Source organism: Camelina sativa, chromosome 6 (genome assembly GCF_000633955.1).
Source record: "Camelina sativa cultivar DH55 chromosome 6, Cs, whole genome shotgun sequence".
Classification (NCBI taxonomy): domain Eukaryota; kingdom Viridiplantae; phylum Streptophyta; class Magnoliopsida; order Brassicales; family Brassicaceae; genus Camelina; species Camelina sativa.
Genome location: NC_025690.1, coordinates 15535318 through 15549893, shown reverse-complemented (window position 1 = coordinate 15549893; position 14576 = coordinate 15535318). Strand labels below are relative to the sequence as shown.

At 38.6% G+C, this 14576-nt stretch overlaps 6 protein-coding genes across 9 annotated transcripts in view; 3 read left to right on the top strand and 3 right to left on the bottom strand.

Moving 5' to 3' along the window:
* LOC104791575 (carotene epsilon-monooxygenase, chloroplastic-like) overlaps positions 1-947 on the bottom strand; it is a 3149-nt gene extending 2202 nt beyond the window's left edge. Inside the window, exons 1-2 of the mRNA XM_010517499.2 lie at positions 357-947; positions 1-201 (exon numbers count right to left, since the gene is read on the bottom strand). Coding sequence (XP_010515801.1) covers positions 1-201; positions 357-872 — 717 coding nt within the window. The 5' untranslated portion in view covers positions 873-947. The remainder of the gene's footprint in view (positions 202-356) is intronic.
* LOC104791573 (vacuolar protein-sorting-associated protein 37 homolog 1) lies at positions 1047-3044 on the top strand. Its single transcript, XM_010517497.2, has 7 exons — positions 1047-1260; positions 1639-1821; positions 1910-1997; positions 2222-2261; positions 2348-2394; positions 2488-2608; positions 2694-3044. The coding sequence occupies exons 1-7, from the start codon at positions 1247-1249 to the stop codon at positions 2852-2854; spliced, it is 654 nt and encodes a 217-aa protein (XP_010515799.1). The 5' UTR covers positions 1047-1246; the 3' UTR covers positions 2855-3044.
* On the bottom strand, positions 2985-5996 carry LOC104791574 (DEAD-box ATP-dependent RNA helicase 38). Its single transcript, XM_010517498.2, has 9 exons — positions 5884-5996; positions 5512-5747; positions 5041-5334; positions 4704-4931; positions 4508-4573; positions 3744-4142; positions 3539-3647; positions 3331-3419; positions 2985-3243 (listed from the first exon to the last, which is right to left on the bottom strand). The coding sequence occupies exons 2-9, from the start codon at positions 5743-5745 to the stop codon at positions 3175-3177; spliced, it is 1488 nt and encodes a 495-aa protein (XP_010515800.1). The 5' UTR covers positions 5746-5747; positions 5884-5996; the 3' UTR covers positions 2985-3174.
* LOC104791571 (GDSL esterase/lipase At3g53100-like) lies at positions 7185-8639 on the top strand. Of its 2 annotated transcripts, none has more exons than XM_010517492.2 (4): positions 7185-7650; positions 7728-7858; positions 7935-8168; positions 8332-8473. In XM_010517492.2, exons 1-4 carry the CDS (start codon positions 7410-7412, stop codon positions 8350-8352), a joined length of 627 nt encoding a protein of 208 aa, XP_010515794.1. In that variant the 5' UTR covers positions 7185-7409; the 3' UTR covers positions 8353-8473. The 2 variants fall into 2 exon arrangements, with proteins under 2 accessions (XP_010515794.1, XP_010515793.1); XM_010517491.2 differs by having other exon boundaries at positions 7189-7650; positions 8316-8639.
* Positions 8683-10048, top strand: LOC104699101 (GDSL esterase/lipase At3g53100). Its single transcript, XM_010414447.2, has 4 exons — positions 8683-8738; positions 8815-9048; positions 9197-9452; positions 9597-10048. Exons 2-4 carry the CDS (start codon positions 8878-8880, stop codon positions 9788-9790), a joined length of 621 nt encoding a protein of 206 aa, XP_010412749.2. The 5' UTR covers positions 8683-8738; positions 8815-8877; the 3' UTR covers positions 9791-10048.
* Positions 9352-14576, bottom strand: part of LOC104791572 (E3 ubiquitin-protein ligase UPL7) — a 6721-nt gene continuing 1496 nt past the window's right edge. The window contains exons 4-15 of one of the 3 annotated variants that reach the window (XM_010517493.2): positions 13913-14475; positions 12810-13748; positions 12399-12721; positions 11971-12249; positions 11614-11866; positions 11334-11504; positions 11130-11222; positions 10943-11050; positions 10719-10835; positions 10539-10628; positions 10350-10447; positions 9352-9460 (exon numbers count right to left, since the gene is read on the bottom strand). In XM_010517493.2, the coding sequence (XP_010515795.1) occupies positions 10364-10447; positions 10539-10628; positions 10719-10835; positions 10943-11050; positions 11130-11222; positions 11334-11504; positions 11614-11866; positions 11971-12249; positions 12399-12721; positions 12810-13748; positions 13913-14475 (3020 nt within the window). In that variant the 3' untranslated portion in view covers positions 9352-9460; positions 10350-10363. Of the gene's footprint in view, positions 9461-10349; positions 10448-10538; positions 10629-10718; positions 10836-10942; positions 11051-11129; positions 11223-11333; positions 11505-11597; positions 11867-11970; positions 12250-12398; positions 12722-12809; positions 13749-13912; positions 14476-14576 lie in introns of those variants that run through there. The other 2 variants (XM_010517494.2, XM_010517495.2) reach the window with 2 other exon arrangements.

Here is a 14576-nt window from a genome sequence, read left to right as displayed (position 1 = left end):
GAAATTGTAGTTAAACAGAGACAAGCCAATAACATCAAGTGTCAACTGAGAGAACTTCTCTTCCATATTCACAGCAGTACCGTCCTCTGCATAAGGCTGCAACTTCTCAACAAGCCTCTCTGCACATTTACAGAACACTCTCTCCACAATCACAGACAAATACCTCTTGTGAAGAGACGGTACCACCGCTCTTCGCCTCGCCTATACATAAAAAAAAAAAAATCAGACTTCAATGGTTTCAAAACTAAGCCCAAATTGAGAAGCTTTGAACCCTAAACCTAGAGTCAAGGTTACTTATCACACAAGATAGTGCCCAACGATTCCAAAATTGAGATGTGGAGGAAGATGAAATTTACCGTCCAAAGAGGTCCTTCAGCGATTGCGAAACCCGAACCGAATAAAAACTCGGAGACTTCAGCGACTAAGCCTTTAGCGTACTTAGGATAGTTCCTCAAAACGTGTTTAGCAATCGCTGGGTCACTCACGACCACGAAATTGCGAGGACCAGCAGCGAGACGATAAATGGGTCCGTACTCGTTCATCCATTTGTAAAGAGGTAAGAAGAGAGCTCCTCCGAGGAGGTCAGAGACGTCGTCGAGCTTCGCGCTTGCGATTGGTATGCCCGAATCGTCGTTTTTACCTGAGGAAAGGGTACGGGTGAGTGAAGTGAGCCAATCTGGGCTGACCCATGACTGTGATTTCGAAGAATTTGTCTCGAGTTTGGGTTTGGGTTTAGGTTTCTCTATGGAGGATTTGATGGGGAAAGAGAAGAATTTGGGGTTTGAGGAAGGAGGACGCGTAGGTTTTGCAGTGAAGAGAGAAGAAGAATAAGAAGAGGAGGAGGAAGATGGAGAAAAGAGAGAAGACTCCATTGATGAGGAGCTCTTTTTCGAAGCTTGGGTGCAGACAACAACAATGTTTAGGAAGCGCGAGCCGTTAAGCGTGTGGATAAGGACGACGATGATTAAAACGCCGCCATTTTCAATAATGGGCCTTAATTGTTTGTATTTGGGCCTATTTGAGAGCTAAGAAGTAAAAAAGAATCTGAAACGACGAAACACAGGAAAAGATCGAAGAGTTGGAATTTTCGTTGAAACACGACGGAGACGGAGTCAGGTTTCTTAAAAGTTGTTAATTTTTTTGTCGATCTGGTGGTTTAGGCCTTTAGGGAAGAAGAAGAAGAAGAAGAAGTACGAAGATTTGAGTTTTGCTCCTTTTGGTTGGTCGACGATTTCTTGAAACAAAGATGTTCAATTTTTGGTAATAAACCAATTTTTCTTACAATCTTTATATTGTGTGTTGCCGTGATTGTGAGATTTTTTTTTTTTTTGTTATCTGTTTTTTTCATATGATCTCTTTGATTTTAAAGTGGTTTCTGTTTTATTACTTGTGTTATGAAAATTGGATTTGTTGGCGATTTAGGATATTAGGTTGTTGGTAAAGTACCTTTTGAGGTGGTAGTATTAGTCTAGATTTGCTCAGTTACTGATTAGAGAACGTTGTAGTTTCATGTAGGAGTTTTGATGAGTCCTTATCTATGTTCTGCATTTTGGTTGAATCGGTGATGTATAATACTGATGACCTAGAAGCTGAGATTTGTAGTTGATGATGGTTTATTTTTTTGTTGTGACATATAAGGGGATCAAAGGATCAACAACAAGGACAGTCTCGTCCTCCTGAAGCTTCTTCACAGTCGCCATGGTACTCTCCTTCTTTAGTCAGTTCGCCAAGTTCATCCCGGCCTCAAACATCTGGTCAGATGCCAGCGCAAGTCTCACCGGATGAAGCAGCTGGCATTATCGTCTTCTTGAAAGACAAAAGGTTTGCGTTTTGTTTGTTAATGCTTCTTCTCGTGTGTTGCGTTTTTGTTTTGCTTTCTTTTTGAATGGTGTTGTTTACTTTTCTGTAGCGTGGATGAGCTCAGGAAGCTTCTCAATGACAAAGATGCGTATCAGCAATTTCTGCTCTCTCTTGAACAGGTCAAAATCCAGAACAATGTAAGTTTTATATATCAGTCAATTGTTTCTGGATAGACAAGTTTTATCTATATTTCTAAGATAGTAACTTCATTAGGTATGTGTTGAGATTTTTCATTGTTTCCTCTTGCTACTTCATCATGGCATCATCTTTTAAGTAATGTGGTGTTTTATGGTTCTGTGTTTTATAGTCTTTGGAAGTAAAACCGCATTAATTTGTTTTGTGCTTTGTTTCTACCCATCAGATCAAAGATGAGCTCCGCAGAGAAACGTTGCAGCTAGCTAGTAAGTCCTCTGTGGCTCATTACATTTTACGAGAAACTCTTGTTTCATCCGGAAATCTAAAACTTTTATGTGGTCAAATGTAACAGGAGAGAACTTGGAGAAAGAGCCACAGATAATGGAACTCAGAAACCAAGTATGTATCAAGAACCAACTATCCTTGTTCAGTTTACCATCTTTGACCTTTTTGGATATCTCATTTTTTTACTATTAGCTACTCTGATAACAGTGCAGAATTATTCGTACAACTGAGCTCGCAACTGCGCAAGAAAAGCTCAATGAGCTTGAGAGGCAAAAAGAAGAGATCCTCAAATTCTACTCCCCTGGTTCTCTTCTTCATAAACTTCAAGGTAACAAGTTTATATTCTTCCCTCATCTTCTCTACAGTTCTTGTGTCATGTCATCACTTCTAAACACCTTTTGCTGGTATTGCAGAGGCTATGAATCAGGTGGATGAAGAATCCGAAGCCCTGCAAGAGAAGTTCCTAGAGAAGGAAATTGATACGGCAGCATTTGTGCAGAAATACAAGAAGCTGCGTACTACGTATCATCGACGAGCACTTATTCATCTTGCTGCTAAAACTTCAAACATTTGAATTTATAATATGCTTTGCACATTGAACTCAACACAATTACCGAAGTCTTGGGTTTGTGTCCTCTGACTTTTATCCGATGTTGTAAAGAAAATTATTCACTGTTCTTAAGTTCATACTCAAGTGATTGACATTGACAACAAAATTATGTTTTTTTCCCTTATGATAAATAAGCTACAACAGTCTGAAAATCTCAGCAATCTGATAAAAAAGATTACTAAAAAAAAACCCCAAAGACGTATACAAGTTTCTTTTTTAAGCAATCTCAAAAAACAGACGACATAAGTCTTTTAGATGTTTTGAACACACTCTGTTCCTCTTCCTCACTCGTCGAGCAGGCCAGCTTCCTTCAACGCACTCTTATACTCCTCCTCAGAGTTCCATGACTTAATCTGCAGTAAAGTTTAAAATTCATTGGATACTGTTGTAACAAACACTTAAAAAGATATATATGTAGTTCTCATTAAATCTTACTATACCTCCTTAACATTTGCTCCAAAATACTTCTCGATCTTCTCCATCACCTCTTTATCCCCCCCATCATCTAACATCAGGTTAAATACCGCTCCTACAATACAAATACATATTTCAGAAACTGATGACAACTTGTGGCAAACATAGTTAAGAAACTGATGAAAACTTGTGGCAACACTTGAGATAAATAAAAATGCAAGAATCAAAACTTACCTTTACGACCAAACCGACCAGCTCTCCCAACCCTGTGAAGGTACACCTCATAATCTGGCTCTCCGGTCTCATATTTAATGGGAAGATTATAATTCACAACCAGATTCACCTGCAAGTATTGTATATATAATCAGCAAGAGGTATTGAATAAGCAACTTTGGGAAAAAAGGAGAAGAAAGGAAAAGGGTCAAATGATAATATTTACCCGCTGTTGGTCAAAACCTCTTGCAATGACATCAGTAGCAATTAGCACTTGAGTAAGGCAGTCTTTGAACTCCTTAACAATCTTATCCCTGTCCACTTCAGACAAATTACCATGGACACTGGTGACATCATATCCCATTTCGGCAAGGGCTTTGTGCACCTTAGTAGCAGACACTTTTGTCTTCACAAAGATAATGGTTTGCCCAATATCCCCAAGCTCCATAATCTGATCCTTAATGACTTCAATCTTGTTTTCCTCCTTCGGGCAAAGAACTTTAAACTGCTTTACCGAGTCCAAAGCTAGATCCTCTCTTTTGACAAACAATTGGTTGGGATCCTTGACTGTCCTCGCCACAAAATCTTTGACAGTTTCGTTAAAAGTTGCCGAGAAAAGTAGAACCTGTAGAAAAGAAGGTCAAGAACAAAAGCAGACAATACTATTTATAGAAAAAGCAAAAAAAAATAGTTTACTTTAATTTAGACTAACAGCCACTGAGATAATGAAATAACCCATAATTTAGTACAGCCTTTTGCAGTAAAGACAGATTCATCTTCGTTTAAACACAGACATGTCCTAATAAAATAAAGGGCTCTAAACAATATAAAAACACAGCTGAATTGTTTCTTTTTACTAAGAGCTTCTGAGCATCAAAACAAACATAGACATATGTTCAACAGAATAACTTGTGCCCCTCAATACCATGGTAGACTACTAGAAATCAATTTTCATCCTACTTATCGGTCAAGAAGCATAAAAAAACATACCTGGAAATTGGGATTAACTCTCCCAATGTCTTTCATTATCTTCAAGGAATCATCCCTAAAGCCATCCTGCAATAGCAATGAATATTCAGTTACCAACCACATTTGAAGGGAAACAATTATTACATTATACAAAAGAGTTAATCATATTACAGTTGAGAAATAAAGAAAACAAAGTAAAACAGAAGAAAGAGCATACCGTAGCAAGCATATGGTCAGCCTCATCAAAAACCAGAATCTTCAAATGATTTAGACCTAGTCTCTTGAATGACATCCACCTCTTAAGCGTTCCAGGGGTGCCAATCACCACATGAGCAGTAACAGGACCTCGTCTTGGAGCCGATGGTCCGCCTCTCGTTGACTCTGGCACAGCCAATTCTGCAGTGATCCCAGTAAACTTCCCCATCCTCTGAAGAACGTCCATATTCTGCCATCCAACCAATTTACTTACATGAGTTAAGCCTCTTAACAAGATTTTCCCAAGTCAACAATCAAACAACTCTCAGATCATCATAGAGTAACAGAACAAGACAAACCTGATTAGCTAATTCTCTAGTGGGACAAATGCAGAGCGCCTGAGGCTCTGCCAGTGTCGGATCAACCCGAGACAACATTCCAAGAACGAAACAAGTGGTCTTCCCAGATCCGTTATGTGCCTGAGCAATCAGATGCTTGTGAGGAGGAGTCATAATCATTGGCAAACTGATAGCTTGAATCTTGCTAGGCTTTTCGAATTTCATCTCCACGTACAAGCCTTTCATCAACTCAGGAGATAAGTTCAAATCCTCAAACCTACTTGCTGATGTATATGGTGTATCACCCGAAACAACCTTCACAAAAAAAATCAAAATCAAATAAATCTGACTTCGAAGCAATCGATCCAAAAACAAACCCTAATTACTTCATAGTAAAACCCCAGATCTAAGCTCGATTAGGCGAGATTCAACACAAATCACAATTCACTACACTAACGAAATCTACTAATCGGAAAGGTCCTAGTTAAATACCGCTTTGATGTTTGAATCTTCAGGTTCTTCAAGCACAGAATCACTTTTCTCTTCTTCCTTAATGGTCAAAGAATTGAGTTCCGATACTGCTTCCTCTTCGTCATCATCCTCAACATCGCCCCACTTTTTCTTCTCCGTCGTCGTGGGCTCAGTCTTATCGGCGATAACAGGTGCTTCCACGGAGGAAGATGATGACTCAACAACGTTGGGAACTTTCTCTACTGTATCCGCCATAGCTATTATTAGCCAAAAAAAAAAAATTAGAAACCAAAATCGAACAATTTTAAGAAAAAAAACCTAATGCAGAAGAGAACTCATCAGCTTCCATTAATTCGTGAAAGAGCTGAGAATCAGAGAGAAGTTTGGAGGAACCTGTGAATTATTGAATGGGAGAATCAGAGAGAACGAAGAAGACGATTGATGAAACGATTGTGTTGTGGTTTTGAAGTCGGACGAGACAAATTGGGGGAGAAAGATGAAAAAAAAAAAAAAAATGAGAAAGCTGCTGCTTTATTTTGTAGCTACTGGTAAAATCTGGAAATTAACTGACGTCAATCTGAAGCTACTAGTAAAAAATGAAAATTTACTGGCGTTTAATTACAAGCTAAACCAACTCTAGCCTATTTTTGATTTTGTTAATTATTCAGTTTATCCTTTTTTTTTAATTATAAAAACTTAAGCTACTATACTAGTAAAAAGGTAAAATTAAAACGGGGGGAAGTTAATTTAAGAGAATTCCCAGCACAGTTCGAATTGGGCTTTAGTTTATGAGAAGCCCATCTAGAGGTTGTGAAAGTAGCATTTTGAAGAACAGTAAAGGACGTGGTGTCGCTTATGGCTGGCTATAGAATCTATTCTATTAATCATCTTTGAACTTTGGAAAGTTTAACTTCGTTTAGGTTAGTGTTTACAAAAATGCAGGTTTCATTTGTTAATTTACAAGAGTTACAAGACAAGACTTAACACATTAGTTCGTATATTATGGCCAACAGGCCAAATTTGTGTCAGAATTGGCCACTTTTTTTCCTTATTTGGGTTTTGTATCAGGTAAAGATTTTTAATTCAATGGTAATCTGGCCCAAATTTTTCCATTTTTGTAAAAATTTTGGTAAGCTTTTCATTAAAATATACATGAAATGTAAAATAAACCATGATGGCTTAAGAGCCCTTTATAAGAAAAAAGAGCCATGATGGCTTAACCACAATCTTTGAGGGAGAACAGAAGGAAAAAAAAACAAAACATACATAATCTTTGAGGTGCACAAAGTGGATGCCACATTATACTTGAGACATTATTATTACATCACCAACAAAAAGTTGGTGGAGCTCACACTTTGTTATAATGATAGTTTTGCCAATATTCAACTTTGTTTTTCTTCAAACAAATCATTTCTTGCCAAGAAAACTGAACACACTCTCAAAAACTTATTTTCATGCCTTCCAACGGTTAACCAAGAACCTAAATTAGATTAATGAAGAACTCAGCAATCAATCAAAGATAGATGGATTGTCTCAATAGTCTGTAACCCGTTTGCACAACAAACCAAAGTGGATCAAGGGAGACCTTGTCGTGTTGACCAAACTGCAATCTCACTATGATGGAAGTTTTGGTTTCGAACCCGGGATGGAAAAATAAATATTGCTTATTGTCCAAGACCAATGACCAAAGAAACAGACCTCACATACAAATTTCACCTACTCTTTTGCACTATGAAAATGCTTTTTCTTTATCTTAAACATAAGCATGGGGAGAATGATTATATTATTATACATTCATCATCTTCTTAACTCTCTATTTTCTTCGTGACTATTAACTATCGATCACTCTCTCCCTCTCTTTCTCTTTCTTCTCTCTTTGTCTAAACGGTCTGATTGCATTAGACAAAGAAGAAAACGGAATGCAAAAGATGAGAGGTTCAGGGTATAGGGTTCTTGTCTTGTTTTCTTGTTTCTTCTGTCAATCCAGAGGAGCTATTGTTCCTGCACTCATCATGTTCGGTGATTCCATTGTTGACGTTGGCAACAACAATAACTTACTCAGCATTGTCAAATCCAACTTTCCTCCTTATGGCAGAGACTTCATCGACCAAAGACCCACCGGAAGATTCTGCAACGGGAAACTGGCTGTAGATTTCTCGGGTAAATTCGTTATCACAAGACCACATATCTCTCTCTCCCTAATCTAATTGGTTTTTTATCTTCCACCTCGTGTCTAGCTGAGTACCTTGGTTTCTCTTCATACCCACCTGCATTCCTAAGCCGAGAAGCAAGAAACGAGAATTTCTCGATTGGCGCCAACTTTGCATCAGCTTCTTCAGGATACTATGATGCCACGTCTGTTCCATTTGTAAGGGAGACAACACAATACAATATCAACACACATGACGTGAATTGATCCATGAGCTTTGCTCCTCCTTTTGCAGGGCGCGATCTCCTTAACACGACAGCTAAGCTATTACAGGGCGTATCAAAACAGAGTAACAAGCATGATCGGGAGGGAGAACGCACGCAGGCTATTCTCTAAAGGAATCCACATTTTGAGCGCGGGATCTAGCGACTTTCTTCAGAACTATTACATCAATCCTCTACTCAACATCCTAAATACACCTGATCAGTTCTCTGACATTCTCATGAGATCCTACTCAGAATTCATCCAGGTACTTCTAAGTTTAGTAACTAACTGTAGAACTCGATATTCATAACAAAGCAACCATATGAATGTGCAAATTTACAGGAAAAAAAAAACGTATCAGTTATTTACCCTTTCTTTGTGTCAACAAGAATCATACTGTCACTTGTAACAGAATCTGTATGAACTAGGAGCAAGGAGAATTGGAGTGATATCGTTACCGCCGATGGGTTGCCTGCCTGCAGCTATCACTCTTTTCGGTGCAGGAAACAAAAGTTGTGTCGAGAGACTGAACAACGATGCTGTCATGTTTAACACCAAACTTGAGACCACAACCCAATTATTGATGAATAGACACTCAGGCCTCAAGCTCGTTGCCTTTGATGTCTACCAACCTTTCCTGGACATCATCACCAACCCAATTGACAATGGTACGAGCCTGCCATATGCAAATTTTAAATCCTTATTAACCTTGAAACCATGATAGAGTGAGCTACTCATAGGAAGAACTTCTCAGATATTTTATCTATTTTTGNCGATTGGCGCCAACTTTGCATCAGCTTCTTCAGGATACTATGATGCCACGTCTGTTCCATTTGTAAGGGAGACAACACAATACAATATCAACACACATGACGTGAATTGATCCATGAGCTTTGCTCCTCCTTTTGCAGGGCGCGATCTCCTTAACACGACAGCTAAGCTATTACAGGGCGTATCAAAACAGAGTAACAAGCATGATCGGGAGGGAGAACGCACGCAGGCTATTCTCTAAAGGAATCCACATTTTGAGCGCGGGATCTAGCGACTTTCTTCAGAACTATTACATCAATCCTCTACTCAACATCCTAAATACACCTGATCAGTTCTCTGACATTCTCATGAGATCCTACTCAGAATTCATCCAGGTACTTCTAAGTTTAGTAACTAACTGTAGAACTCGATATTCATAACAAAGCAACCATATGACTGTGCAAATTTACACGAAAAAAAAAAACGTATCAGTTATTTACCCTTTCTTTGTGTCAACAAGAATCATACTGTCACTTGTAACAGAATCTGTATGAACTAGGAGCAAGGAGAATTGGAGTGATATCGTTACCGCCGATGGGTTGCCTGCCTGCAGCTATCACTCTTTTCGGTGCAGGAAACAAAAGTTGTGTCGAGAGACTGAACAACGATGCTGTCATGTTTAACACCAAACTTGAGACCACAACCCAATTATTGATGAATAGACACTCAGGCCTCAAGCTCGTTGCCTTTGATGTCTACCAACCTTTCCTGGACATCATCACCAACCCAATTGACAATGGTACGAGCCTGCCATATGCAAATTTTAAATCCTTATTAACCTTGAAACCATGATAGAGTGAGCTACTCATAGGAAGAACTTCTCAGATATTTTATCTATTTTTGCGACTAACAAGATAAAATGTCTAAACTGCACGTATTTTAGGATTCTTTGAAACAAAAAGGGCATGCTGCGGAACAGGAACAATAGAAACATCGTTCCTATGCAATTCTCTATCCCCCGGAACGTGTGTAAATGCCACAGGATATGTGTTTTGGGATGGATTCCACCCCACAGAGGCTGTAAACGAGCTGTTGGCTGGTCAACTACTGGGTCAAGGGATTTCTCTAATCTCTTGAATTGAGTTTCATCTCAGTTGGATTGAATTCAAACTGTATACCAATAAATAGCTACCAAAGTGTGTGTCTCTCTCTCTCTCCTCTCTTTTTCTCTTTCCTTCTTTATATGTATAACTCATAAATAAGAGACAGATTGTGTGTGTGTGTGACCGAATGTAGAAACTACCAATCTGGTCTGTGTGATGGGTGACATGGGTCTATAGGTCCAAGCTTTGTTTGAGAATATCACAATCTTTGATATTTTATCTGTGTGTCTAATCTATCTCTCTACTAACATTTCTAAGTTTGATTACAGCAAGAATTTTGGTAAAGGAATAAATAAATCAAAGTTTACTGCTATGTGAGCATCATAAAAAAATTCAGGTTTCGTTAGGCATACAGTACAAGATATAAGTTCCATATCAGCTTCGTATTTTATCAAACCCAACCAAGTTCCCATAATCTTAAGATAAACCAAACACACTATTTACACCAGCCCTACTAATTTTACTGACAGAAGGCTTATATATTGAATAGAATAAAGGATAAAAGGTCTAGTTGCATCACAAGGGATGAATACCTGGTCAGAGATCTCTACGAGAGTTCAAATCCTGCATTTGAAGTAATCGCATACAACAGTTTTTCCCTCATAGTGCTTGCTCGTTTATACGTTGGAAGCTGAAGCAATCCACAAAGAAAGACTGAACAAAAAAGATACAGGAATCTTCACAAGCAAACAACAAAGGAGACAGAACAACTGAAACTCCACCTTAAGAGTATTGTAGCACGTGGAAGCAGATGGAAGCCTTTCTACATCTTGTCCTCCAATAGCAGCCCAAAGGGAAGTATCACAAGAGACCTGCAGAAGATGAAAAAGCACAAACATAAGAAAAAAACGTACCAAACAGAATGTCACACCTACATTTGAAGCTAAAGTTCAATAACAAACTTTATGGATGATGAAGGTTGGCTGCAAGTATTTGAAACCAAGGAGTGGTGCTCGAGAACAACTAGTCACAAATTTGAGGAGCATGCAACGTTCACTCGGTTCAAACCCTTTCATGACCTGAGACATGCAACAAGAGAAATTAAACGAGCCACTCAACTCTCCGCCTATGTCACAAATTAGCATACAGAATACGAAGAAAAAGAAGAGATCACGACTTTTATCACCTCCCAGAAGATTTTGATTGTTCGACTGCTATCACTGTAACCACCAGTGTATTTTGTATTCTTCCTTAGGTCATCAACATCAATATCATGGTTTCCTCCAGAGAGTAACTACACAGTAATTTTTGTAAGACAATAGCGCTTCGTAAAAGAGAAAAACTCAAGAAATCATTTCAATAAAGCCGCATACCTGATTAAATTCATGGGCATTAAATAGTTTCAACCAAGCAGGAGATATAAGGTCAGTCAATCCTCTGTAAAATGCATTTGAAAAGGGCACAATCTGCATTCAAGACATAGGAAAACATTTTTACCTCATTAATTATGAAGTAAATTTTTTTGCAGGATGGTTGACCTGTAGATTCTTTATAAAACGAGAAAAAGACATACATACCTGCCGGTTGAGTTTATAGTCAGCCATTGCATGAATATATTGCATTTTATTCTCATTCATGACTGAAATATCCTTCCCACCGGGTTTGAGCTCAATTATGTTCATTTTTCCACAAAACTCTTCAGTGACTGTGAAATCAAGACAGAGCTCCTTCAAATCACCATCATAATTCTGCGTATAAACAAGAATCTTGATCTCAGAAACCCTCTCTTGTGATACTTACGCAAGATTGAATTTTGACATATGAGATGACAGATATATCACCTGCGATGGTTTTTACCTTGATATACATGAGATTCCTGTAGAGCTCTGGATCTAGCCCTGATAGTTCATCAATAAAGCTATAACGTCCCAAAAGCTTCTGGATGAAAACGTGTGAAAAAGAGTAATCCAGCAGTATTCCCTCGTATAGAGCTTTTCCAACAATTCTTCCAAGAAACTCAATCATCTGAATCCCGTTCTCAAGGTGCCGTGCAGATGGACTAGGAACAAGCAACCTATCTGAAGTAGGGGTTTGCGAGAATAACCCATACCTTTTGGAAAAGAATGGAAAGAAAATGCCAATAAAAACAAAAATTAATCCATTGGACAAGTAACAGCATAGGCTAAAATAAAGTATGCATATAGAAGAGCTTACTCAGTAGCAAAAGCTGCTTTTGTTATGTCAGTTAAAAACTCTTTTGAAAGCCCACCATAGTCTAGGCCTGCCTCAGGAAGGCCAGACTCATTCACAAACGAGACATGGATGGATGATTTTAGCCTGCTACCAATAGAATTCAGTTGCTGAAATCCATCCTCAACCACATGACCTCGACGAACGACTATCTCTATTGACCTCGCACCAGGTGCATCCACTTCACCAGCCATTTTCCTTGAAGCTTTATCCATGCTGATAAACTCTCTAAACACATGGACCCTGCAGGAATAACAAAACATGTAAATAAACATCAGTCAACAGATAAAAGCAGATAAAGAGTTTGAGGAGACATGTAATAGTTAGTTAGAAGATTTTGTAGCACAAAAATGACATGGATAGGCTATGAAGGATAAGCAAGGTAAGATTACCTTTCCTCAAATGGAAAGACATGCGGAGTAATTGTTATAACAGAACCCATGCTTGGAGACGTAAGAACATTACTGGTTGGTAAAACCTCATGAGTTCTAGCAGCAAATGCAATTGGAGGTCTACTAGTTCTGCCAGGTGAGAGCCATAGGGCAGAAGGACAAAAAGGGTGTCTGCAATCTCTTTCATACAATTGATGCAAACATCTGATAGCAGAATCCATCAGTTGTCTATTCTCAGGACCTGTACCTCGCAACAATCCATTATACACGAGTGTATTTAGCATTGATGCAATTCTCCGTTGTTTCTCCAGCGTAAAGGGGACCTATATGCCAAAACAAACCTTCAGTTAAATACTAAATAGTATGAGACTAATAACATATACACTGCAGGAAACCATATTGCATTTTTACCTGCTTTTCATAAAATTGTATGTCATCAAGAACAACGAGTAAATGAGCATAGGTTGCACAAAATAGATGAAGCAGGCATGACACATCTTTGGAGATACCTACAGGACCACACCTCAAAGTTTCCACATCCCACGCATCATCAGTTGACTCATTAACCTGGCTTGATTCTGGTTGATCACTAGTACACTCCACATGTTCACGCGGGCCTGGTGATTTACCAGAAAATTTGTTTAGCACATTCACCCACTTGTTGACACCATCATTCTTAAGATGTTTCATTTTCTTCTCAGATGGAATTCTTGTATTCCAGGGAGTTTTAACAGATCCTTGAGATAAATCATCAGCACGGCAACCACTTTTAGGTAGTAGGAAACTCTCTAGAGAATTCCACAAAGAGACAATGTATCCAGGACAGAAGGATAGCATGTTAAGGACAGGCAAAGGCCCTACAACAGGATTCAGCACGCAGAAGATTCTCAACATGCATGAATATAATCGTGCTATATCAAGCAATCCTAGTGTTTCTGTATCTTTCTCTGCTATAACACGAATTTCTTTCCCAGAAGCTGCCAGCAGTTTTGCGAGATGCCACTGTTGACATACTGGCCGAAGCAATTCCACGAAAGAAATCTTAACTGAATTTTCTCCTTTCTCAGTCTTCAATGCGGCCTCAATATCAGGATGAATATCCTGAATTCCAACAGTTTCAACCTGAGACAAGAGATTCTCGGCTAGAGTCACAATAACATGGACATACAAGACATAAAACATCTCTGGATTTAATTCTTGTGGATCCATAAAGTCAGTTTCACTACTTGTTGCCAGGGATATGATGTTCCCGATAGCCCATCCAAGAGAAGGAATCTCCATGGTACAACTTTGCTTTTCTGAATGCTCCATTACAGATATTCTGGTCAAGATTTTGTCCTTCAAAATCTGCTGTCACCTGCCACACTTTAATAAGTCCTTCGATTGTTTGGAAAAAAGAAAGTAAACAAGAAAAAGTAACAGAGACTCAAAACAAGCAACCTATTCTCTCTACATTTTTTTTTGAGACTTTGACAAAAATTAATTGGTCTAAGAAAATTTATTATAAGTTTTACCAATATAGTGTGAAAGCTTGGCATTAGTATGCTCTTGTGCTTCAGTGCACGTATGAGAGCGCTTGGAAGGCAGAAAACTAGTCGAGGAATCGTCAATATCAGAGAAACGTATTCTTCAACAGCTACATCCGTGTCCGGTTGATGCTCATCAACAAAAGCAGGCTGTCGCACATGGAATGGTCGTAGAGTCAAAGTTACTGCACTTGTAGTAATCAACAGTCTCTCATCTGTATGTTTGGTTAATGTTTTGATATAACTTCTAACTGATGAGTAATATCCACTTCTACAGCTCCCTATAAACTGAATGATTATCTTTCCAGCTGTTTCTGCATCTTCAAAATTTTCCTTTGTAATGATCTTCCAGCTTTTGGGATCAGTTAAAACAATAAGAATACGCAACAGAAGGGCAGTGACACCAATAACATCTTTTATCCTCTCCTGTGAATAATAACACTCCATGAGAAGGAAGGAGCAGAGAGAAACCATTTTTCGTGTTTGACAGTCCCATATTTTACTTTCTTCAAATGTACCAACTGCTAGTGAGCAAAAATTGCACCTTTGATCTGCAAAATGACAATAACAGCATCCATTAAGAATTTCTATCTCTCCTACTTTGCAAGAAGAACGATTAGAAATTCAAAGCGAAACAAAAAAAAAAAAAAAT